The 24,176-nt window shown below is 52.9% G+C and overlaps 1 protein-coding gene across 1 annotated transcript in view; it reads left to right on the top strand.

Moving 5' to 3' along the window:
• GTF2IRD1 (GTF2I repeat domain containing 1) overlaps window positions 1–22,452 on the top strand; it is a gene marked incomplete at its 5' end in the record, with an annotated part of 44,899 nt that extends 22,447 nt beyond the window's left edge. The window contains 16 exons of the mRNA XM_082328495.1: window positions 449–529; window positions 2,263–2,352; window positions 2,909–2,968; window positions 3,423–3,488; window positions 4,712–4,895; window positions 5,644–5,702; window positions 5,886–5,951; window positions 6,801–6,884; window positions 7,908–8,091; window positions 8,866–8,894; window positions 14,425–14,472; window positions 17,836–17,913; window positions 19,827–20,019; window positions 20,440–20,477; window positions 21,397–21,533; window positions 22,325–22,452. Of these exons, the coding sequence (XP_082184621.1) occupies window positions 449–529; window positions 2,263–2,352; window positions 2,909–2,968; window positions 3,423–3,488; window positions 4,712–4,895; window positions 5,644–5,702; window positions 5,886–5,951; window positions 6,801–6,884; window positions 7,908–8,091; window positions 8,866–8,894; window positions 14,425–14,472; window positions 17,836–17,913; window positions 19,827–20,019; window positions 20,440–20,477; window positions 21,397–21,533; window positions 22,325–22,399 (1,472 nt within the window). The 3' untranslated portion in view covers window positions 22,400–22,452. The remainder of the gene's footprint in view (window positions 1–448; window positions 530–2,262; window positions 2,353–2,908; window positions 2,969–3,422; window positions 3,489–4,711; window positions 4,896–5,643; window positions 5,703–5,885; window positions 5,952–6,800; window positions 6,885–7,907; window positions 8,092–8,865; window positions 8,895–14,424; window positions 14,473–17,835; window positions 17,914–19,826; window positions 20,020–20,439; window positions 20,478–21,396; window positions 21,534–22,324) is intronic.
• Between the last annotated feature and the right edge of the window lie 1,724 nt (window positions 22,453–24,176).

The following is a 24,176-nucleotide window of genomic DNA, read 5'->3' as shown; positions in this document are numbered from 1 at the left end:
GTGATGCGGCTGCGGTTGGCCCTCCCAGAGCATGAGTCCGCAGAGGGGCTTGTCCCAAACATGAGTTTGGGAGCATTAAAAATGCCAGGAGTGCCCATTGGAGGTGGCTCCTCCTGCGTCTCCACCAACGCTTGTTGGTGACCCAGTTCATTTTCAGTGAAGAAAGCCAGGAAACAAGCACGTAACGACGGCCAGCGGCCAGTTCAAGGGCACCAGTGGCTCCTGCCAGCTGAGCTGTTTGCAGAGGCCATGCCTGCGGTCATCCTTTGGGTACCTCCATGCTATGGGCTTGATGCTGCTGGGCCACTTATCCAAAGCCTCGTTGCTGCGGCATGCTCAGCTGGCACTGAAGTTGTGGCTGGCCGTGGTTTCCCTGCCTGCGTTGATGGGCAAACTCAGCACTGCTGGTTCCTGTTGGCGATTGCCTTTCATTGCCTTTCCCTGGTAGGTACCTCAGGAGAGCTGGGTGGGATCAGGCAGATCAAAATTGAGCCGGACGAGCTGGACATCATCCAGATCACCGTCCCAGGTAGGTGCTGGGGTACCGGCTGCGTGCAGCGGCCTCTGCGCAAGCAGGGCTGCTGCGTGGCATCTGGGCATGTTGCTTTGAGAAGAGGTGTTTGTGGGGTATCTCCCAGTACGGAAGGTCCCCTGTGCCCGTGCACTGGTCTGTCTTCACTGAAGGTCATTTTAAGGGTTATATCAGGAATCAGTGGGTTTCCTTGGGGTAGCGCAGGGTGTTTTAGGGCTTGCTCTTGTTTCTCTTTCTCCTTCATTGCTTTTCTATGTTGCCTTTCCCCTGAAGAAAGCGAGCCTGTTTTGCTGCTTCCCTTCACATGTGGGTTTGGAGGATCCCAGGTATCGAGCACAGGATGCTTTTGATGAGGTCCTTAATTTAGGAAAACAGCCTGGTTATGAAGAGTTTGTAAGAACAGGTTTAATATTAAGCACGTGCTGAAAACACGTTGGAATCGGTGGCACTGATGCATTTCCCCACGCTTCTGCCCGGAGAGGTCGGTGGGGCAGTTGGGTGCTTGAGGGGCAACTGGGAGAGTTGTTTTCCAGTTGCCTGACCCGGACAGCACAGCAAATGGTAGGATGATCCTCTGGGTTTAATGAGTGGATAGTTAGCGCTTTGCATTTTCAGTGTGCTTTACGAACGTTAATTAATAATCTCAGCAGAATGAGGGCAGCAACAGGACTCCCAACGTGCCCGAGGGTGAGCGGCGCTGGGGACAGCAGTGATGCCTGGCCCCACCGCGCCGGTGTGATCTCTGTTGCACCCAGCAGTCCCCTTAGTACAGTGCTGTCTGGGGAGTCGCTCCAGGATTAGCATAGAATGGATTTAACGCACAGTTAATATAGGGGAAGCAGAAGGAATAAGGTATCGTGGTAGATCAAACATTTTAATTTTCAACTTGGCAGCTAATGGAAGAGAAGAAAGCTAATACGTGGCGAGTTGGCGGTGCGTGTGAGGAGGAGGAGGAGGAGGAAGTTATCACTTCTCCAGTGCCGGGTAGATCACACTTCAAGTCCAGAGTCTACCTTTTCTTACCTTATTTGAAGATAGAGTTCAATCAGAGGGAGTGCAGCTGAGGGCAGGGAGGAGGATTAATAGAAAAGAGGTGCTCACCTACAGGGAGGAATTGATGAAATTTGGATTATTTATCCTGCGAGGTGATGATTAAGAAGTGACCTGATTGAAGTATTTAAACTAGCTGCAGGTTTATTTAAAGCTAAATTTGGATAGCTCTTTGAGGGTGTTGGAGAGTCCAGCATTAGGGGAGACAGGTTTAAATGAAGAGGGCATACAGATTACATACGGGAAACCCAAGGAGGTGTGATTTTGTGGAGGAAGGCAGCAGTAGTGGAATGCTCTTCCCACAGTGGAGTAGCTAAGTCAAGCAGCATTAACTTTTTAAGCCAAAATCGAGTGTCTAGATGGAATTAAGCCAAGTAAATCATTTTGAACTATTTTTGCTCTTCACCTTCCACGGAGGTTAGGAAGAAACTTTTGCTCTTTTCCCTCGGGCTGAGAGGTCGGGTGTGTTTCAGGGATGAGCTCCGGGTGCTCCTGGGGAGGAGGAGGGCAGGGGCACCCCCGGAGCAGCTCCTGGTGCAGGGCCGTGGTGTGCGGGGCTCCCGGGACTGGGGGGCCCTTCGCTCAGCCCTTGCTGGTGGGCCAGGACCCTCTGAACCCTGTTTTGGGGACGGTGCCCTCCGGCATCGAAACAAAAGCTGCCTGTGGGGTTTTGTCCGCAGACCGATCACCTGGTTCGGATGAGATGCATGACCCGGTGCCCACGCACATGGCCTCGGAGGAGTCGAACTACATCTTAGAAACGGTAGCAGGTACCAGAAATGAAGCATCCAGGAGACTGGGTGGGGGCACGGGAGTTTGTGTGTGTGTCAGAAATGAGTAAATACCATCTATAAGCCAAGGTGATGGAGTTGGGACCCGCTTCCAGAGTCGTGGCCTCAATCAGGCCAGCTGGGAGCTCTGATAGACAAACTGGTGGCTTTTCTGGCACTGCTGCTCCTTCCCAGTCCCTCTCCAGCCCCAGCTCACTGCAAACCCCAGCTCCCCTGCCCGGCTCACAACTGGGATTTACCCTGGGGGATTTGTGCCGGTGCTGCAGCTGCCCTCACTCATGCCGAGTGCTGGGTCTCGCCTCTCCCAGGAAGCCGAAGGGCGGGCAGACCTCTTGCATGTAGGCGATGGGTTTATTCTGCTTATGCAGCTCCTGGCATGATGCTGCCAGCCCGAGCCTGCGCTGGTTCTGTGTGCTCAGAGCTTAGTGAAGGGAGGGGGAGGCTGGGCGATTGCAGGGGACCCGGAGACCTCCTGCTCATATCTGGTCTGGTTTTGCTGACGCTGGCCACCACTAACCCTCCTCTTCCTCAGCAGGGGCAGAGAAGGGGTCCAGCGAGGAGTCGCGACACGAGGAAAAGCAGATGGAGGGATCAGGTGAGTGTGCAATGAACCCTGAGCATCACCTGATCATTGCAAGCTTTTGGAAGGATGGATGAACACAGATGTATTTTAGGTTGTGTTTCCTGGGCTTCCTGCCTTACCGGAAAAGCATTCAGCCTCTGAAAAGCTCAATGCAGAAGGACACTGATGTGTTCTCGGGCTCTGTCCTCCCCTCTCTTGCCTGGATTTACATCTTTCTCTGTTTTTTTCCTGCTTGCTGCTAGCACAGCTCTGTGGCAGGTGCATCGCTGCCCTTCCTCACTTGGGGATGAGCTTGGAGGCAGCTGCCGGAGGACCGGCACCGATCTGGGAGGCGTGAAGAGCACGCAGCCGGCTCTGCCGGAGGTCAGGGGCTGCTCGCCTGCGCTGTGTGTTGCTTGCCCCAGAGGCAGCTGATTTCTCAGAGCATTTCTCTCTTTCTCTCTTTTTTTTTTTTTTTTTCCTCCAGATGGTGTAGGGGACGTTTTAAGTCATTTGAGGAAACAAGTAGAAATTTTGTTCAACACAAGATACGGTAAGATGGTCATTAACACATGTTCATCATGCCGAGTGCCGGCCTCTGCCGTGGGGAGCTCCTAATTGCTCAGAAATGTCACCTACCATTTCCAAACCAGCAGCTGAGTAAAGGTGCAATGTAATTTGTTCATTTGATGTCTGCTGGGCTTACAAATGCATTTGAAAACTCCCTGGGCCTTGTTATTGCAGCTCTTCCCCTTGGTTTCCTCGATGCCTTTTTTGCTGGCTGCAGCCCAGGAGTTGCTGCTGTGACCTTCAGTCTTCCTCCCATGGAGGGAAGGACCAAAGTGTTTCCCCCCATCACTTGTTTGAAACATCAGAGAGGGTTTTCCACCTGAGGTGGTCATGGCGTGGCCCAGGAACGCTGGTAGGACCCTGGCACTGGCAGCTGGCACTCGGCATGCTCTGCTCACCCCTTTTTAGAAAGGATATTTAACATAGAAAAAAAGACAAGTGAGGTCACACATGCATTTTGAGAGCTGGCAGAACGTTTTTGCCACTGGCAGAACCAGGAGGTGCAGCTCTGCTTGGCAGTCCCCAAAAGCCCGGGGCAGAGCTGAGCTGCAGCCCCTGGGCTACCAGAGCCCATCGTGACCGGGGAAAAGGAGAAGGATCAGGATGCTCTTGGGCAAGATTAGGTGCTGGGGATGCACCTGGAATGGCTGGCAGAGCGATGGCCCTGGGTGCACCCCACACTTCAGTAACGGACTGGGAGTCCTCGCCCACGCTTGTGGGATTTTGTCCTGGCTTTCCACCTCTGGCCAAACAGCGCTGCTGGGTGCTAGCTGTTTGGTTGCTTATTGGCAATATTTAGCGGAGCAAAGGGAGCTCTCGCCGTGCTGCGTTGCACAGGCTGGCAGGGCACCCCCAGGCACGTTCCCTGTCCCCTCATCTCACAGAGGGACATCCGTGGAGGTCTGGACATGGGGTCCCATTGCCTTGTGGAGGGATGCTAGCAACCTTTATAGGAAGCCCCTTCGACGTGTGCCACCGAACGGCAGGCTGCGTTAACACAGCAAATGCAAAAGCCAGCTCCCGGTGGCTGCCTGGCTCTATCCCTCAGCTTGTGTCTGCCAGCATCAGGGACATCATCCCCACCAGGCACAGAGTGACAACAAGCTCTCCAAAAACCTCTCCAGCTCCCCACCACCATATCATGTCGCTGCTGCTTTGACCCGACGTGGAGGTCTAGCAAACTAATGACATTTGGTCCCCACGCAGCGAAAGCCATAGGAATATCGGAGCCAGTCAAAGTTCCTTACTCCAAGTTCCTGATGTATCCCGAGGACCTGTTTGTTGTGGGCTTGCCAGAGGGCATCCTGCTGCGGCGCCCCAACTGCTTCGGGATTGCGAAGCTGAAGAAGATCCTGCAAGCGAGCAACAACATCCAGTTTGTCATTAAAAGGTAAGGCAGGTGGAGCGGCTCTCCCTTGGGAAGATGTTCCTGCCCGGAGCTCCTGCTGCTGTGCAGTGTCCTGGGGAACATCCATCACTTGGTCACCTTCAATAGATTTGCTTGATTAGAAGCAGCCAAGGGTTGTCGCCTTGTTGAAGTCATCCCCGAGAGGCAGTGGTGGTGTTGTCATCTCTCCCTCAATGTCTTTTGGGGTTTTAACCCCCTTTTGCAAAGGTTTGGCCACAGCAGCAGAGAGCATCAAAGGGTGGGTGAGAGCAGCCACAGCCCTTAACCTTCAGGGTGCTCAGGCGTGGGGCAGGGAATGGGGATGGGAGCCCTGGAGGGTTTTCTTATGGGAAGCGGCTCCGGCTGAGGTCCAGATGTGCACATCTGTGACAAGTGACAATTTTTGGGGCCAATTGTATGTTGAAAAGAGCCATGCACGGCTTCTCCCATCCCCAAGAAACATGCAGGATCGTGTCTCCTAAAAGTCTGTAACTGCTGATTTAAGCTGCTCAGCCATTGCCAGCTTAATCTCACCCCGAAGAGTGTCACATCGGCTCACTAAAGAGCCTGTCGGCGTGAAAATTACTTCCACAGTTCCCCCGCTGCACTGCAGCAGCTTTAAAATTATGTTAGCCGGGCACAGTTAGTGGTTTGTGACTGTAGGAGCGTTGTCCTAGGGGATGCTGGAGCAGCGGGGTGTCGCTGGTCGGGGAGCTCACTTGCGTGCCCTCTGCTTCTCGCTGTTTTCCAGACCGGAGCTGCTGGCGGAGGGCATAAAGGAGCCGGCGTCGGACAGCCTGGCAGCCAAAGGTAGGCTGCGAGACGCCCGGCAGCCGGGCCGTTAAGGACTAGGTAGGAGAGGAGTGAGAGCGTTTCCCTACAGCGCATCTCTTGCCTTCCCTCCCCACCTCGTTTTTTGGCTGGAAACCCCCTCCTGTGCGTCCCCCTCAGCAGCACCACGAATCCTAATTCCTCTTATGTCCCCTGTCTCAGCCGCCAGCGAGAGGGAGTCGAGCGAGGCGCTGCTGGAGGACGCTGTGAAGAGGCAGGGCTTTCAAGGTGAGGGCCTGGAGGCACGTGGGGAGGTTTGAGGCAGAGTCCCTGGCCCGTTGCAGGGGCTGCGTAGAGCAAACAGATGCGGGAAGGGAGCGGCTGCGGGGCGTCGGGGCTCGGTGGGCTGGCAGAGGAGCATGGCAAGGCAAGGATGGGAGGGAGGAGAGGAGGAGGTGGAGTGAGAGGATCGGAAGGACAGACAACCAGAAGACAAGATGGGCAGCCGGGGCAGGCAGTCCTGTAGGTCCACGGAAGAGGCTCGAAGCGCTCTGAATGATGCCCTAATTAACTGGCTTTGCTTATCTCACCGTCTGACCTTGCAGAATGCATAATTAAGTCTTCCAAGCCTCAGAGTTTGCCTTTTCTGGGGCTTTTTCCACCCATGTTTGTATAAACACCGCTCCCGTCCGGCACACACCGGCAGCCGGCGCGGCGGCTCCGTCAGGGAAAGGAGCGATGGTGAGAAGCCCGTGGGCTGGGAGGGCAAGTGCTGCCCTGCTTGGGCATCCCTTTTCCTCGGGCCACGGGGGCCTGCGAGCGTTTGCAGAGAGGGACGGAGGCTTTTCAAAGGCTTTGGCTTTTCAGAGAGGCTTTGGAGTACGTTTTATTTTAACGCCGGTAATTATCGCAACTGAATCTTCGATTTCATGCGGCTTTTATTCTTAGCAAACAGGCGGGGGAAAAAAAACATATTTCTGTTTAGATTATTTTTAAGGACTTTGAATGGCCCACTCCAGAGATTAGCTAATTGCAAGATAAGGACTTTCCTATAATTAGAAAATGGCATTACTTAAAAGTCACAGAGTGCCTTTTAATTTACCAGCAGAAGTCCATAATTGTTTCTTTATTTTACAGAAAATTATGATGCCAGGCTTTCCAGAATAGACATCGCTAACACGCTGCGGGAACAAGTCCAGGACCTGTTCAATAAGAAATACGGTGAGAAACCAGGGTGGGAGTTGGGTTTATTCCTTCCTTACCCCCTCCTAATTTTTTGCTCCCTCTCCTCCCGATTCCTCCTTGCCAGGTGCTTTCTCTCGCCTCCCCCTCGCGCGGCTGGCACCTCGGAGGGCCGGGGAGGGAACGGTGGGTCTGGGAATTGGGGCTCTTCGCTGCAGGTGCTTGCTGCCTGGGCAGCTCCCACGCAGCACGGGGAGCCCGCGATGGGGAGCGTGCCGCAGCCCTGCCCGCTGCCTGCCCTTCCCGGCCACGTTTTAGTGGTTTTTTTTTTTTTGTTTTTTTTTTTTCTTTTAACCCCGCCTCCATGAAGAACAACGATGGTAAATTCATTAGTGGAGAATTGCGGAGCTGTGGGAGGTGGCAGGAGGTTGGGAAGGGAATAAGGAGGGGACGTAGGGACCACTCGCAGGAGCGTTGGGGGATGAGTAGATACCGCTCCTCCTGTCCCCAGGGCACCTACCCAGGCCCTGCAGGGCGCTCCCGCGGCCTGCCTGCCCCAGCGTCTGTTCTTTATCAAGCAAGGCAGGGAAATGCTGTTATCCCCATTTTCTAGGCAGCAGTAAGACTTGTGCAGGTTCCCAGCTACCTGCAAAAGCAGTTATTTGCACGGAAATGTGTAGCGTCAGTCCTGCAGCCAGACCTCAGAGAGGGAACGTGCCTATGGAGTTATCTCCAAATAATGTCCTGAAGCAGAGAGTAGCGGCTTTCCATCCCTCCCACTGCGCTGCACAGGCATCATCGTACAGGACGGTGCCTCTCCTCAGCCCCACCAGCTCTGCTGCATGCTCACGGCTGCCTTGGGCCGTGAGCCTTCTGCTCCCATCGTGGAGGCAGCCTGAAAATGTTGGTCCTTGATCTAATGCTTGACGTGGTGCCTCGAGCAGCCTGCTCACACCACGCCGTGCTTTGGCGGGGCTGGGGATGGAGCCGGAGCCACGGTAGAAATCGTATCCCTGGTGTTCTTCTCGCTTATCGCTCGCTTACCACTTGCTTCTCTCCCAGGTGAGGCCTTGGGGATTAAATACCCCGTGCAAGTGCCATACAAGCGGATCAAGAGCAATCCGGGGTCGGTGATTATAGAGGGGCTGCCCCCTGGGATCCCCTTCAGGAAGCCATGCACCTTCGGCTCGCAGAACCTGGAGAGGATATTGGCTGTCGCCGATAAAATCAAGTTCACCGTGACGAGGTACGTGGCGAGAGGCGTCAGCCACCCTGCCGAGCAGGAGCGGGAGCGGAGGGAGCTGACCTAAATGCAACCCCAGCTCTGCCAGCCCCATCGGGCAGGGCTGTAATACTATAAATGCTCTCAAGACAGCTATTAAGTTGGCAGCTAACAGTTCAACAGAAAGGAGGGGACCGTAAAATAGAGACTCCTGCTCTTTCCTCCTGTCTGCTGCCTGGGGAGGCGGTGGGGAAGGAGCTGGCAGGAGAAAATGGTGCTCGGTGCGATGGTTGTGTGGGCAGAGAAATCCCAGCCCCTTTTCTAGGAGTCTTAAGATAGGAGAAACGTTGCTTGGTTTATTGCTGGTGAAAGGCCGTGCCGGCAGCGCTTGGAGAGGCGCCGGGCACTGGCCGTTCGCAAGGGGGTCCTGCGGGTTTTGCAGCCAAAGGGGACGGACACAAGCGGGAGGGGAAAGGCATTTTATCACTGTATCACTGTAAGGTGAGACCAGGAAAAACAGAGGTTTTAAGTGTGGCTTCATCCCCCTCTCACTGGGCCGGGCTGCCTGTCTTCTTACTGACGTGGTGCGTGCTGCCCCAAGCAGGGCGCGTGTCCCCGGGGACCCCAAGGACCCCGTCCCCGCAGAGCGCCTGCCGGTCCCGCACGAGTCGTGGCACAGCGTGCGAAGGGCAGGCTGATCCCTAACCCTCCCTGGGCCGCGGGAGGGTGCTCGGGCCAGGCGTGTTGGCTTCCCGGTAGCGTTTCATTTTAAATCTCCTTTTTTCCTTGCTTTTACAGGCCTTTTCAAGGACTCATCCCCAAACCCGGTAAGAGATGATGCCTTTTTGCCTAAGCAATGCATTGGCCAAGTGTTTAGTGCTGGTCAGGGAGCTGTAAGCTGTGGATGGCGCACAATAATTTTATCAGCTGGGGGAAGGTTGCCCCTGGCTTCACTTTCCTGGGCTTCCCACTTTGGTTTTGTTGTTGTTTGGTGCATTTGCTGAAGTTCCCCTGACCGAGACAGCTGGCCGCAGCGGCACCCATCAGTACTGCCGCTGTTGCCTTGAAATGACAGCATTTTTCAAGAGCTAATCTAGGGCAGGGATCTGCATCCTGTATTTAGGAAAGCACCTGCTTTCTTAAGCGTTTTCTTAAAATAAATAAGCGTTGCAATGAGCTGGCAGGTTCAGTGGCGAGGAAGGGTCACGGGAAGGGGGTGATTAACCACAGGGTCCGCATCGGGCTGCAGCAGCGCGGCAGTGAAAGCCCTTGCCGGCTCGTGGGCATCCCACGTGTGGAAACACGGGGGGAGATGTGAGAGAGGGGAGGATGGCGTGACCCGGGTGCGCTCCGTACCCAGCTGCAGAAATCACCGTCCCGGAGCCCCGTCCTTCCCCGTGCATCGCTGCTGTAGCTCTGTCTCTCGCTTCTAGGCTGCCCAGAAAAGAAAGCTGCTGTCAGAAACGCGGGTAAAAGCCTGTCTCAGTTTTAAATGTCTGTAATTACAACTGTTGGAAGAGCACAGATGGGTGCAGAAAATGTTGTCGTCTTTATTGATGGCTTCCCATTTCCTTGGCCAGCCTCCATGGGGATGGCACAATTTAGGGAAGATAAATATGACAGAGAGGAAAACATTTATATGCCCTTATTGGGAACAGCAAAAAGGTGTTAGACGCACGAGAGGACTCTAACAAAAGGCGAGCTGTCTGAGAAATTCAGTCCGGGGCATGGTCTGAGTGTCGACCCTCTGCATCCCAGTGTATGGCCCAGCCAAGTCGATGGGGAGGTCCCCTGAGACCTCCGCGGACCTTGGCTTTAGACTTCCCATCTTTTGGTCCTAAGCAGCAAGGTGCCGTCTCGCATCGGCTGGACCTTAAACGAGCCCTCGGTGAGATGCAAGTTTTGCAGAACTCTGGTTTTCTACAGAATTACATGGCTATAACGCCGGAGTGAGCCGAGGATGTATCCGCTCCTCCAGCCACATCTTGTCTTCCCGTTCCTTCGCCGTAATCGGTATAATTATGTTAAGAGACGCTGATCTGACACAAATCACACCATTAACAAAGGAGCACATCAGAAGGCAAATACTTCAACCTGCCAGCTGGCTTGGAAACGCAGCCTGATAGATAGAGATGTAGAGGAAATTGATTTTCTTTTCGATGCACAACATTTTTTTTTCCTCCTTCTCCAGCTGAACGCTCCCACCACGGGCTAGCCCATGCTAGCACAAACCCAAAGGCATGTTTTATTCTGTGTATTGTGGTACCCGAGCGGGCTCGGGAGGAGGTCGCGGCATCCCTGCCGGGCTCGGGGCTTCACACCCTCTCCTCCCACGGGGGTTTTAAATACGAGCAGTCGCAGGTGAGGGGTTTTTCTTACTTGACATCTCAATTTGTTATAGACTATTTCAAATATTTGCTAAATCTTTGGAGACAATTCCAGGACTTATAATTATTTTCTAGTAGTCAGACTACCACCGGCATGTCTCCTTGAGAAAAAGGCTATTTGTATTTTGCCCCCCAAAAATCCCCGTTGACAGCAATTAACCTCTCGTCTGCTTTTCCACCCCATTACACCGAAGGGGATGATGGCAACACAGTGGTACATTCACTGCCTTGGCTTTGATTGCTTTTCATCTGCCTTAACAAAATTAATGATTTCCAACTAGCCATAGATCATTAAAAATTTAAATTTAAGAGTGTTCTTTTTACCTCAGTCTTGTGTAGTAAAGTCCTGCCATGTAAAATGAAGAGCAGCAGCAGAAGTGCATGCTTGGCGTTAAAACAAAATCAATGAAAATCACTTTTATTTCGCAGAGGAGGGTTAAAATGAATGCAATGCCATCCTGCTTGGGAATAACTATTGCTAAGGCATCTAAAAGCTGGAAAGCCCAGGAGATGACTGTATAAATATAAGGAAGTTATGGTTTTTTGTGGATCATGTTGGCATGAAAATTACATGAAAAATATACATTTTAAGGAAAAAGGGAAATTTAATATAAGCATTTTTGTATTATTATTTTGGGGTGATTTTAGTTGTCTTTAGGTTAAATTATGGGGTGTAATTTGCTTTAAACAAGCTGTGCACCTCCTGCATTGCAAAGAGCATCCCAGATAACTGCAGGACCGCGGAGGCCCGGCCTCCTTATCTCTCTCTTTGGGGGACACCCATTTTTTAAGTGAGACAGAAACAGATAAAAGGATTTCAATATAATCTGAGTGCCAAGCGTGCTTTTTCTCAAGATTATCTGTAATTTCTCTGTCGAGATGGTATCTCCCCGCTAATGGGTCGCAGTGGGGGGGTGAGGCTGCCGGCGCAGAGGCGGCTGGGGGGTGCGTGCCTGCAGGGATGCTCTTTGCAGAAGAGGGTGATTTTTGGGGGGCAATGAGGCTGGTTTTTGGAAAAATAAAGCCAGTGATGCTCCCCAGTGCCCGGAGGAGGTCAGTGGCTGCAACCCCCTTCTGCAGTGCGGATTTGCAGCCTTTCGAAGGTGGGACGATGGCCCCGAGGTCACCGGTGCCTCTGCCAGCACTTTACCCGCGTGGCTCCCAGGGGCTTTAATCCAGGAGCACAACCTTCCTGGCGTCCTGAGATTTTCCTTTGGATTTCCAATTTTTTTTCTCCCCACCGCTGGTGTCTCCTCTGTGAAAAAGACCTTCAAAACCCCTTTTTCAAAGCAGAATGATCTCTCAGCATTAAAACAGAAGTGGGAGAGCAGGGGTGAAGCTCCAGTGCTATAAACACAGCACTTATCCTTTCTTTTCTTCTTTTCCTGAGGCACAGAGATACAAAACAGGCTTAATTTGAGCCTTTGAAAAAAAAAATATCAAGCATAATAATCTAGCACACACACACAAAAAAATCTTTCTGTATGTTAATTTTTATGTGCTTTGATTGAAAATGTACACCAGCTCCATCTGTCCTATTCCCCAAACTCTCTACCACCCTGATAGATTATTTCCCATACTCCAATTAATAAAGTAGGGCAGGCAGTGTTCTTTAATTAAAAAAACCACACATCCAGGCATCCTTTTTATGTTGGTTTTTTTTTTTTTTTTTTTAATCATGAGAGCACAATCCTCTGCAAGACTTTGATGAGATGTGCCTCACGTTGGAAACCCCTAGCAAGAAAAAAAGAAAAGAGGAAAGCATTTGATGGGGCAGTGGTGAGAACTGAGCACATCTTGCTCCGTCACCGCGTTGCTTTTGGAGGTCCGTGCCCCTCTCCCTTCACCCCCCAGCCCCAACATTTAGCCCCCGCAGGAGCAGCCAGCTTATTTTTCCTTCTGATCCGCCTTCCTGTTATCTGGGGTGAATTATTTTTTCGTGTTCAGCTGGTTGGTGTTCTTAGTCTGAAGGTGGAAAAATCAAGCAGGTAGTGTGAGTAGTTGTGGAGCTTCAAAGTCTGTTTTTAAGCACCTCCGCGATTCCAATCACTTTTTTCTTTGCCTATTTTTTGTCTCCTTTTCCCTTTCGACTGCGTGTGTGGCATCCTCGCGCCGACGGGAAGGCAGCGCCATCGCCCAGCTCATCCCGGCCCTCGTGTTTGCTTTGCTCTTGCCTCCCTCCTGCTCCCTGCTAGCCCCATATCCTGACATGTCCTTCAGAGACCCCAAAACCCCCTTTTTTCAGGGTGCTTATTGAGATGGGTGCTGCTTGTCTGCTCCATCCTGGCTGTGGTCTGGCACTTAGCGATGCACGCAGCGCAGCGGCCGTCAGCCTGGTGGGATGCCTCCCGTGGTTAAGGCTGAGCAGCACAAGACAACCAGGACAAGAAATTTTAATTATCTTTCTTAATCAGTGTGATATCATAACAGCACCTTGAAATCTTCACCTGAAATGCTGAAAATGCCTTTCAGTTGCTGCCAACCAAATGAAATGCCATGCTGCCCTTCCGAAACCGTTTCTGATTTATATTGGAAAGATGCTGCTGTATGGTTCTCTTCCTCGCTGCCTGCCTGCACTCCTGCCTGCCTGCGCTCCTGCCCATGCTCCTGCCTGCATTCCTCCTTGACGGGCGCTATGCCAGGACCTTGTTGCCTCTCGGCTTGGCCTCTAGCTTGGCTTTCCCAGCACTGGCGTGACCCATTTGTACCTCTCCCCCTTTGCGTTGCGTATTTGCATAAACATTTTGCACAGTGGGTGCTGCCCGCAGGGTGTCCCCACAGGCACGGTGTCACCCAGCGATTCGGGGGACCAGCCGACGGGCAGCATCACTTATTTTCTGGCTGGGTCCCACTGTGTGGCAGCGAGCGGCGGCGCTGCAGCCGCCAGCCGCTTGCAGCAGGATTTGTCCGCCTGCAGCCCAGGCGGTGCAGGGTCCGGCTCAGCGCCCCGGCTCACCGTGGTCTGCACCGAGCCATCGGCGCCTGCAGCTGCCCTGTGCAAAACCCGCAATTTCTGTTCCCGTGGTGCCGCTGAACCGAAGTGCTCTCCCCGTGCAGACGGTCGGGCCGGAGGCATCGGCACAGCTCTTGTCTCCTGTGTGCTGCGGTGGCTGCTTTCCTGAGCCTGCCTGAAATGTTTGATGCATATTTTGAGCTACTTCAGATTGCTTGTAACTCTGCTCAGCAAATTCGGACACGCACCCCTGCTCTCTCCGCCCATCTCCTCCAGTTTGCTGCTGCCCACGTGCTGCAGTTTGGCAGCAAGAGCCTCCCTGGTGCCACGGCCTGCAGCCCCTGTCCCCCCACGCTGGCTCTCCCCACGGCTGCTGGCTTCGGTGTGATGAGCCACTTCATTCCTCCTTTTGCCCATCATGCAAGTCCTGGCCCTAGCCCAGTCTCTGCTGGAATTTCCCCAGGAAATTAATTTCTTTTTGATATCACTCGTCACTTCGGAGTCGGTGGCGAGTGCCAGCCTCTCCTTAGCGATCCCTTTTTCTCCCATTCCCCCACCATTGCTGCAGAACTGACAGTTTCCCTGTTTGCTTTTCATCTGCTTTAACCTCAGTTATATTTTTTCTCCTCCGGCTTGGCCACGCAGCACAACGGCACAACGGCTGCTGCTTTGGCACGTGCCGTAAATGCTGCAATTCGGTCACGCGTCCCTGGGCACGTGTGGACCTCGAGCCGCTCAGGAGTGCGGTGTAGCTCAGGGGATGCTCGTGGGCTCAAGCACATCCCAAAATGGGTCCCCAGCTCGCCTGCTCAGCTCACCGGGCAGTTTAGGTACCGAAAGCATCTCTGTGCCAAGGGGCCTGGGGACCAGAGGAATTTTAAGCTGCTAGGGACAGCGTCATCCTGGGTTTTGCTTTTGTTTGTGACCAAGAAACCAAGCTGCAGCACTCATGGATCTCTTTTTCTTTCTCTCTCTTTTTTTTTTTTTTTATTTGTCTTCTTTTAACTTGCGCTGTAGCCCCTAGACGGATAACATCATTGGAAAAAGCCTACGCTGCCTTGAATGGTACGTAGCTCAGTTGATGCATCGTAGATGGTAGCAGACAAGAAATGCACTTGCGTTTTAATATAAGAATGAAAATGTCTTAAACCCCCCAAATTTCAGGTATTTTTTTTTCCTCTCTGCTCTGTTTCCCTGTGATACCAAGAACTGAATGATGCAGGATGTGTTTAACAGTATTTTCTTGTTGTTATTAATCCTCTCTGCATTTCTAAGCACCATTGCTGCAGTCCCTGGGCATTGGTGCCCGTTCTGCTCCAGACAAACTGACCTGCCACGTTATCCTCAGCTCACCCATGCGTCCGAGCAATTAATTTGTTAAAAAATCCACTTGCCATTCATAAGGAGCTCTTGCACAGATTGGGGTTGGGGTTTTTTGCTTTGCTTTAACACATGCTCTGGGTCAGAGCCAGTGTGCAGTCGTGTAGGCTCCGGGGATTTAACGTATATACTAATTTACAGAAGCAAAGCAGAGCTTGCCTGCCTGTATCTGCGGCAGGGCACAGTGTATCTCCGGCAGACCCAGCCTTAGTCCCATCAGCTGGGATTCTGGCCGCGTGTCTAGATGTTAATTGCCTGCTCCTGCAAGTTTATAGCTCTGCTTTGAAAACACGCATATGTTAAGCTAATTCGAACTGTATTTAAACCTGAGTTACTGTGGAATAGCTTCAGTAAAGTCAGCAGGTTTATTCCAGATTTACACGGGGTGTAACTGAATTGCACCCATTGAAGCTGGAAGCAGGGGAAGAGGCGTGTGTTTATCCTCTTAAGATTCAGGGCCAGATCCTGACCGCTGTAAGCAGCCTGCCCTGGCTGGGTGTTTCTTTGACACGACTGGGATTGCCTGAAGAAGGGCCCTGAGCCGCTTTCCCGGTGGGATGTGTTGGGCAGTGGCTGTTTCCCTGATGAAACAGGCTTCGCACCGGGGGTTCGGATAACGGGAGGCTGTAACTCCGAGCGTGGTGGCCGGGTGGAGGACGCGCATCACCTGCAGCTGCGCCCCAGGATGCTGGCGGCGGCACGGGGAGGAGGAAGGCTCTGCCGCGTACCCTGCCCGGCTGTGCCGCGGCTTCACCGCCGAGATCAGGGCTCTGCACGTGGCATCGCGAACCCAGCCAAAACCATTATTTATCTGTGGGATACCTTGGATTTGGTTTTGTTGGGTTTTTTTAAAGTCACTAGAAGAACAGGCAGTGTTTTTGGATCCTGTTGTCCGACAGCAGACACCTAAACCCCATTTTTAATAACTACTAAATACGACTTGGTGTTTCTAAAAGAAATATCGAGCTCTGACAAGAAAAGAGCAAATGGTGCTTTAAAAATGGGACCTCTTGTACATAAGTGCCTATGGAGCGCAGGGCTCCTCGCTTCAGGCAAGCAGGATTGGGAAAAAAATAAGTCGATCAACTGGCTACTTTTTTTAATTTAAAAAAAAAAATTGGTAACAGAGCTGAAGGCAGTAGCATGCATAAACCTGCTTTACGGGGAGGACTCGGCACATCCCAGGGGTGCCAGTGGCTTCCTTGAGTCGATTATTTCCCAAACCCAAATGGATCAAATCAAAAGTAGATGGAGATCCCTCTTGTCCGGAGCCTCCTGGGGAAGGAGGGGCAGGTCCCCACGAAGCGGCGCTGCCGGCCGGAGCCTCCTCTCTGGCTTCTCTGTTACACATGCTCAGTTCCAGGTTTTTCATGGCGTTTGTGTCCTTGGATGGGAATTTGGGAGTCCTGCTCACCACAAGGTGGAAACCCCCCCCTTGAGATCTTGTTTCTTGCACTCGGGTCGCTCGGGGCATGAGCGGAAAGGAAAGAGCTGCCGCGTTTTTCAGTCCCAGAGGATTAAACAAGTGAAAACACTTAATTTTGGTGTTTCTTTGTCTGCTACCATCTACACATCCGTACGGGTGTGTATATACAGCCCAGAAACTGAGCATCAATGACAAGGAAGTCACAGAGGGAGCCCGCAGGGTTTGCCCCCGCCGGCCTGCCGCGGCCTCAGGAGCGGCACCGCAAGGCACGGTCTTGGCTCCTCAAAGCAGAGCTCCTTGGCGACATTTATTTGATTTTCTTCTATTTATTTTTTTGCTCCGTCCCTTTCAAGCTGCTTTGTTGCCATTTTTGGATTTGAAGCCAACTTGGCCCCGAGGTTCCTTTGCAGAAACTTCTCCCTTTTTTTTTCCTAGTTATATCCAGGCACTACTATTGTTTTCCAGGTGGAGAAGAGGCTTTTTCGAGGCCGTACCCTGCAGCAGCAGGGTGCGGAGATTTCAGGGTGCCAGCTTCTCTCCAGGACCCTCAGCAGCAGGGTGACTGAGGCGTGTGATTTCTGCTGGGGGTGCTGAGCGCCGGGCTCGGGGGCCCCACGCAGGGAGGCAGGGACTCGCGTCAGGTTTTCAGCTTGCATTTAAAACCAAATTGCAAGCCATGTGATTGCTTAAAACCAAAATCAAAATCATGTGATCGCTCAAAATCAGAATCAAATTGCTCAAATTAAATAGCGGCAGACCAGGGGCAGAGGGTGCTTGGGTCCCTCATGCTGAGGTTCGCAGCGCTCACCTTGATGTTTTAAATAACCATCCTGGATCTCCACCCCGTGGTGTGCCAGCCTGGGTGAAAACGCCTGCCCTGGCTGCGGCGAGGCTCATGGTGGTGATGCCTCGTCTCCGGGAGGAGACCCCACCGAGCCGGCCCTGCGCCGCGCAGCCCGGCTGCCGCGAGGCTGGAGGAGTGACCCCGGCGAGAGGCGGATAAGGTTCGTTCAGTCGGTGCTTTATGCCTGCGGTGTGAAAAAGCATCAAAGGGGGCCGGTACTGACCCCAGTTGTTTTTCCTGCAGCCCCCTGAGGATGCTGAATAGCTGGGGGAAAAAATGTACTGACACAGGCACGCCATTTGAAATGAGAGAACAGAGCAAAAACTGTTTGGCACGATGAGGATAATTAAAAAAGCTAGTAAAGCCAAGCTGATTATATGGCATATTATAAAACAATACTGTACTTAGGAGCCCAGCTATAAAAGTGCTATCTCATTCCTTGATATCACTTGTGGGAGCATTCGTGGCACTGAGGGCCTGAGTCTCCGTTGCTTTGCGTATTTTGCAGTCATTTACAGCACCGCAAAGAGGATGTAAAATGCTCTCAGCCGTGGCAGCACATGGCAAATGCAGATTTGGCAGCATTTTATAGCTACTTTGCACGGCTCTAAAAGGCGACGCAAGGTGCAAGCGCAGAGCAGCCGCCTCCGAGGTGTCCCCGCACCGCGCCGGGGCAGAGGGACAGAGACGCGGTCGTGCGTTGTGACAGTGGGATGGGTTTTCCGGGGGCTCAGAAAGAAACGGGGTATTTTATTCCCTGTCCTTTTTTGCTTTGCAGATGAGGATGATGCCAACAGGCTCGGAGAGAAGGTGATTCTCCGAGAGCAAGTAAAAGAGCTTTTCAATGAAAAATACGGTGAGTCTCCCATCTGCACGCATCGCCAAGCGGGTTTGTTTTTGCTGACAGCAGCCATAGTTAAAATTAATTCGACTGAGGGCCGCTATTTATAGGCCGAGCGCACGGCAGCCTGCTGCAGCACAGGTTTCGTCCCACTGCTTCACATTACAGCCCGTCCCCGGGGACGTTCCCGTGTCTCGCTCCCGGCAGGTGGGACCGTGACCTTCTTGTTGACGGCTCCTCCTTGGCGAGGGGAGGGAGGATGGAAAAAAACCACAGGCGAGGAGCAGGGTTTCTTCAGTCTGGCATCAGGCTTTGATGTGTTTTGAACGTGTCCTGAGCCGGCGTGAGCCGTGGTGTGTGCGCTGAGCATGCCTGCCCTGCGCCAGCCTGCTGGCAGGCAGCCCCTGCCTGCTCTGCCTGCCGGGCTGCGAGCAAGGCTGGAGCCGCAGCCCAGCACGAGGCACGGCTGGGGAAAAGCTCGCTGGAGCCGCGGCGGAAAAGGAGGTCAGGAGACTGCAGAAGATTTGAAAATGCTGTTTGCAGGCTCCTTGTGCTGCCTAGCAAACCCCTCCTTCCACCCGTCGTTGGGCAAAGGCGCAGTAGGAAGAGCAGCGGGGCGGGGGGAGCGGGGGAGCCAGGCTGCCGCTGCTGGTGGCTGTCCCCGCTTGGGCATGGCCTGTGTAAGTGCTGGGCGGTTATTTCTCAGCCCCTGAGACCCCAGGGCTGCGCAGCTGAGCCGCAGCAGCTCCATGGCACCCCGCTGTTGTGGTGTTTCACCTCTCTCCCCAAAATAATTGCCTGAAGGAGAAGGAAAATAGCCAAAATTATAGCAAAGCAGTGGGGAACATCATTCCCCTCCTTTCTCAAATCTCCCCTTGTCAAGGCTGCTCACCCTTCCCACAAACGTAAAATAAACCCAAAATAAACATTATTTTGGGGTGCTGCTCGCAGCACGGGCTGTGTGCTGCTTTGGGGGTGGATTTGCCCCCTTGGAGGTGCCAGTGTACGGGTGCAGCCCCCCAGGGCGGCTGGTGCCCATGCTCTGAGCATCCCCCTCCGCCCCGGCTCAGCAGCACTCGGCCCACGTCGGGGCCGAGCCCACAGCAGATCCCTGCGTTCCCGTGGTCCAGGCACAGTTTATGGAGCATGGGATGCCGGTGGGCTCCAGGGATGAACTCCCTGCAAGGAAAGCCAGGAATGTGGCTGAGGGGCAGCTCACACCTCCAGGTTTGGGGGTTGCAGAGACACGAGGCAAGAGCAGGCTCTTACAATCAGTCAGGACCAGCACAGAAGAGGGATGTTCGCTGCTCCCCACAGTGCAGGAACTGAGGGGTACCCAGAGAGACGGGCAGCGGGTTTACATCACCCAGAAGGAAGTACTTTTAATGCAGCAAGGAATTAAATTGTGGTATTTCTCTGTCATAGGATATTATGGAGGCCAAAGGGATAAAGTGATTGAAAAAATGGGCAGGAGCGATGCAATGTGATGATGAGTGATGGATCTCCACCCCAGGGACCCCCAAACCTGCTGACAGCCCGAGGCAAGAGGAGATGGACAGATCTCTCCCATTTGCCCTCTCTCCTGGGCTGTCTCCCACGCTGCTGCTGCTGGCCCAGCCCCAGGCTGGCGCAAGCGTGGCGAGGGGTGTGCTCTGCACCGAGCAGGGGTGGGTGTGCAAGTGCTGGTGCTGTAAAACAGCCCTCACCTGAGGCTCCCAGCAGGATCCTAAATGGAGACTAACAGAGCAGGCAATAAACTGGGCAGGCAGATGTGACACGGCTGGATGGGACATGACTGCAGGAAAGGTCAGGCATCACGGCAGCCGTGGCTTCCCAAAGTCCTCCCAGGGCTCTTGGTCCTTCGGTTGGTTGGATCCGGAGCCCTGTGGGGTAAAGCCGGTGCGTTGTCCTCTGCTCTGCCGTTACAGGAGAGGCTCTGGGCTTGAACCGTCCCGTCATGGTGCCCTATAAACTCATCAGGGACAGTCCTGACGCCGTGGAGGTTACCGGGCTGCCGGATGATATCCCTTTCAGAAACCCCAATACGTACGACATCCATCGGCTGGAGAAGATCCTGAAGGCACGGGAGAGCATCCGGATGGTGATTATAAACCAGCTCCAGTAAGTTCCCCCAGCTCTGCGACCGGGGAAGGTTTCTGTTTAAGTGTTGCCCTTGCTTCTCCAGCCACGAGTGGAGTAAGCCACCGCAGGGCCACCGGAGCAGGGCCACACCACCGCGTACCCGCGGAGGACCTGCTCCATCCCCAGCACCCGCTGCCCTGCGCAGTTTATCCCCTCTTTCTTGCACAGTTTGAGATGATGATGCTGGGAAGGCGCATGGCAAGGGGGCAGACAGCGGGACAGCTCAGAGACCGAGCTGAATTATTTTGGGTTGCTTCCTTCCAGGGCGTGGTGGGGAGGCTCCGTGTCCCATCTCCACACAGGGGGGTGTCGGAGGAGGCAGCTCGGGGTCGGGGTCCGGGCTGTGTAGGGGAGAAACGACAGCATCTGCCTGCTCTCACCCCCGTGTCTCTTACACAGGCCGTTTGCCGAAATCTGCACTGAGGCCAAACAAACAGGTAAGCGGAGGGCTAAGAAATAACTGTGGCTTTCCCTGCCCTGTGGCAGAACGAATATATGGGCAAAATGGATGGTGGGGGCGTGGGGAGGTGTTCGAACCTCCTGCATCCCCAGGGAGGCTGGGGAGAAGATCCTACCTGGAAAAAGACAAGTCAGGCTCAGCATCTGTGCAGGAGCAAACCATCAACTTAGACGATTGCACTGCTGTGAGCTGGGGAGAGACTGGGCTGTCAGACTCAAACTTTCAGCGTATTCTGGAGGATTTGATTATCCCTTTCCCATTAGCAATTTACTCACCGTGAGCAATTTATTCACTGGTTAAAGCCCTTAATTTGAACCGTCATTTAGCAGTTGAGCTTCTAAGGAAACAAGGTTTCTGTGATCGCTGGGAATGCATTTCTCTCCCCGTCCTATCCTCCCCAATAACTCTCAGCCAGTTTTAATCAAAAGTGTCAGAATTAGCAGCCCCAGAGATAATTAGGATCATATTAGTTTTATGAAAATAGGTGGCTAGGTAGAGAAGGGAGATGTGGCAAGCAAGAGCATGCTGCCATGTGATGTAGAAAGAGATGCATGAGAAACTTTATATCTATGCAGATATATATGGGCATATCATCTACAGAGCTGGCACCTTCATGGCCCCAAAGCATCCAGCACGGACACAAGTCTGTGCAATATTGGGCTCTGTAAGTGCTGGACCTTGGGATTTGTTTATTTTGGGGATTTTCTTCGCCGGTGCCTGAGGAAGCTGGCAGCTCTGTGCCAGGTCGTGGAGGCCAAGCCTGCGTCACCAACGGTGGCACAGCGGATCAGGGGGACGCTCCGCGGGAGGCAAGGTCACAGCAGCGGGATGGGTCCCTGCATTTAGGGGCTGCTCACAGAGCTCGGACGCCTCACGCCTTCCCTCTCTCCCTGCAGAGAAAGACACCAGCGTTCCCAAACGGAAGCGGAAGAGGATCTCCGAAGGGAACTCTGTATCTTCCTCTTCCTCCTCTTCCTCTTCCTCCTCTTCCAATATGGAGTCTACATCATCAACAAATCAGATCTCACTTGTGGTAAAGCCTTCCAAATATTAGGGGGGTTACTGCCTACCTATCTTTCTGCTTCAGGATGCTGCTCTCTGCTCTCCTCGAACCGTCACCACCTCCCTCTGCCTGACAAACACTATAGAGTGTGACGTAAAATGGCACAAGCACGTTTGGCGAAGGAGGGGACGCAGCTTTGGGGCTGCCTTTTCCTGCCGGGTTTGTCTGCGGGGGGGTCAGCGGAGCAGAGCGCCTGCTGCCCCTTGGGGCTCTCCCGCATCAGTCTTCGGGGGATGCTCAGCGCATGGTGTTAGCGGGAGCCGCACATGAGACCAGCCTGAGCAAATCCCCGACCCCACCGGGTTAAAACGTGGGTGCTGGCGGCAGCGCCTCGGCCCCGTAGCACCTCTCGGCAGCACCCGGCGGTTCCCCCGTGGTCTGAGCTGCGCCGGGGGTGTTGCTTCGGCTCCATCCCGGGAGCGATGCAGAGCTCCGGCGTGCATCCAAACTGTGAAAACAGGAAAGAAACTCAGGGAGATGCATCCAACTGCTCTCCCTCAGGGCTTGGCTTCGGTTGTGGATGATACCAAATGCTTTTTAAAAAATAAAAACAAAAAAAGCAAGAGAAATATAAACTTAGAAGGTTTTTTTTTTTGTCAGGTTTGCTGGTGGTGTTTTGGTTTGGGGTTGGTTCTTTTATCTTATTTGGAAAGTGAGAGCAACAGCCCGTGTCGGAACATGTCAGAGATTTGATGTATGCATGGTTTTGTGTTGTGTCCTAACAGAGACTTTTGCCTTCTTTTTCTCTCCCTCTCTTTCAGCAATGGCCCATGAACATGTACATGTTAGACTATGGTGGTCTAAACGTCCAGATCCCAGGACCTATTAACTATTAGACCTCAATACCGAATAAGAACCTCAAATGAAAGAATAAATAAATAAATGTAATTTATGTAAAAAGTGTATATTCCAATATGTATCAATGCCTTTTAGTTTTTCCAATGATTTTTACACTATATTCCTGCCATCAAGGCCTTTTTAAATAAAAATAAAAAGTGTTGCCTTGCTCTTAAAAGTACTTATTTTATTATGTATATTATTGATAAATAGCATTTATAGGTAAGAGTAAGTGCAGGAGGGCACCCTGGGACAGACCTTGGCATGCTTTGGCTGCTCAGTTAAATCCTTAGTGTCACCAGTGCTTGAAACCAAGAGGTTTGACACGTTTTAATGCTTCATTTGCCACTGATGTCTTCAATTTAGATCAACGGCATAAAAATTCACTTACAGAGCTGCAGGAGGAGTGGTACCAAACTGCAGCGGTGACAGACGAGGGAACCAGCCCTTACGAGCATCAGAGACCCGCGCCCGCAAGTCCTGTTGGCTCTGGAGCAGAAGCGGGTTTGGATTAAGCGGGAAGGAGGTTTCAGGCCCCCCAAGGAGCGAGATCCCCCGAAGCCCTCCCGTGTCTGGCCTCCTGCCGCCCCAGGCTCGGAAAGGCACAGAAGCAGTTTTGGTTGTGTGCGTTTAACCGGCTTCTGAACCAGGAAAAGATTTTCATCCGGTGAAGTTCTTCACTATTCATGATTTTCTAAGAGGCTTTGATGCCTTACGGGGTGGAGGAAGCTCCCCCGCAGTAAGTACGGGCTGATCCCGCTGATGCTCCGCTGGTTCTGTAATGCTGGACCAAGAGCTGCGGGTGGCATTGCTGAGAGCGGCCAGGGGAGCCCCCGGGCTCCTCTGTGCACCCTGGGCCCCTTCGGCCCGTGTACGAAGCATCCCAGTAAACTGAGGGATGTTATCTGAAATTCTTGCAATTTTACTTCCATTCCACCATAGAGTTTGGCAGCAGAAGCTAATGGCACCAGCCGCTATTGCTGACCGCCGCACGCGTTTAACTTGTGCTTTGTGTCCGCTGAGAGCTGTGCACAGGCGAAACACGAGCTACTGCTGGCATGAGGGCGGCATAAGAAGCCAAGAAGAAGAAAAATCCCGGCTTGTGTGTAGGTAAATGCAGGCCAGCACGAACCCCCAGCGAAGCGAGATGCCCTGGGGCTTGTGGCTTTGGTGTCGTCCCAAGCAGCAACGCGGGGCGTCACCGTGGGGTGACCATTGCTGGGCATCCCTCCGGGCTGCAGGGCAGGTCACAGCCTTTTCACGGAGCAAACCTGCCCCGACAGCAGCGGCCGTGGTCTCCTGGAGGGTGGACGGTAGTAGACACAGGATCAAAGTCGCTCGTGACAGCTTTTCTGAGCGTAATACACCGCTTTATTTATTTTATGGGATTTCAGTCTGCTCGAATCCTGGCGTTTTCAGGCCACAGGAGGGTTTTGATGGCGGGTAGAAGTGTTTCAAGGCAGCTGCAGTTTTATTTCCTGGCTCTGGACTTGCATTTGCTGTGCAGTTAGATGCAAATGATCACATGAGATAATAAAAGCCCAAACAAGTGTAGGAGATGGCACAAAGGCGGCAGCCGAAAGAAGGGCAAAGATCTGTATCAGTGACCCCAATTAGAAATACAATTTGACATCTGAGCGGTTGGCATCAAAATCCGAAGCCTTTCATGTTTCTGCCTGATGCTCAAACCTGTGGCATCTCCAATTAGGAAACAAAGAAACATGATTCAGAGGTAAAAATACAATTTTCTCTTCCAAAATGTCTGAAAGGGGCTTA

Source organism: Platalea leucorodia (genome assembly GCF_965183815.1).
Source record: "Platalea leucorodia genome assembly, chromosome: 16".
In the NCBI taxonomy this organism is placed as follows: domain Eukaryota; kingdom Metazoa; phylum Chordata; class Aves; order Pelecaniformes; family Threskiornithidae; genus Platalea; species Platalea leucorodia.
Note: the sequence above shows the minus strand (reverse complement) of the source record. Positions and strands in the feature narration are given on the sequence as shown.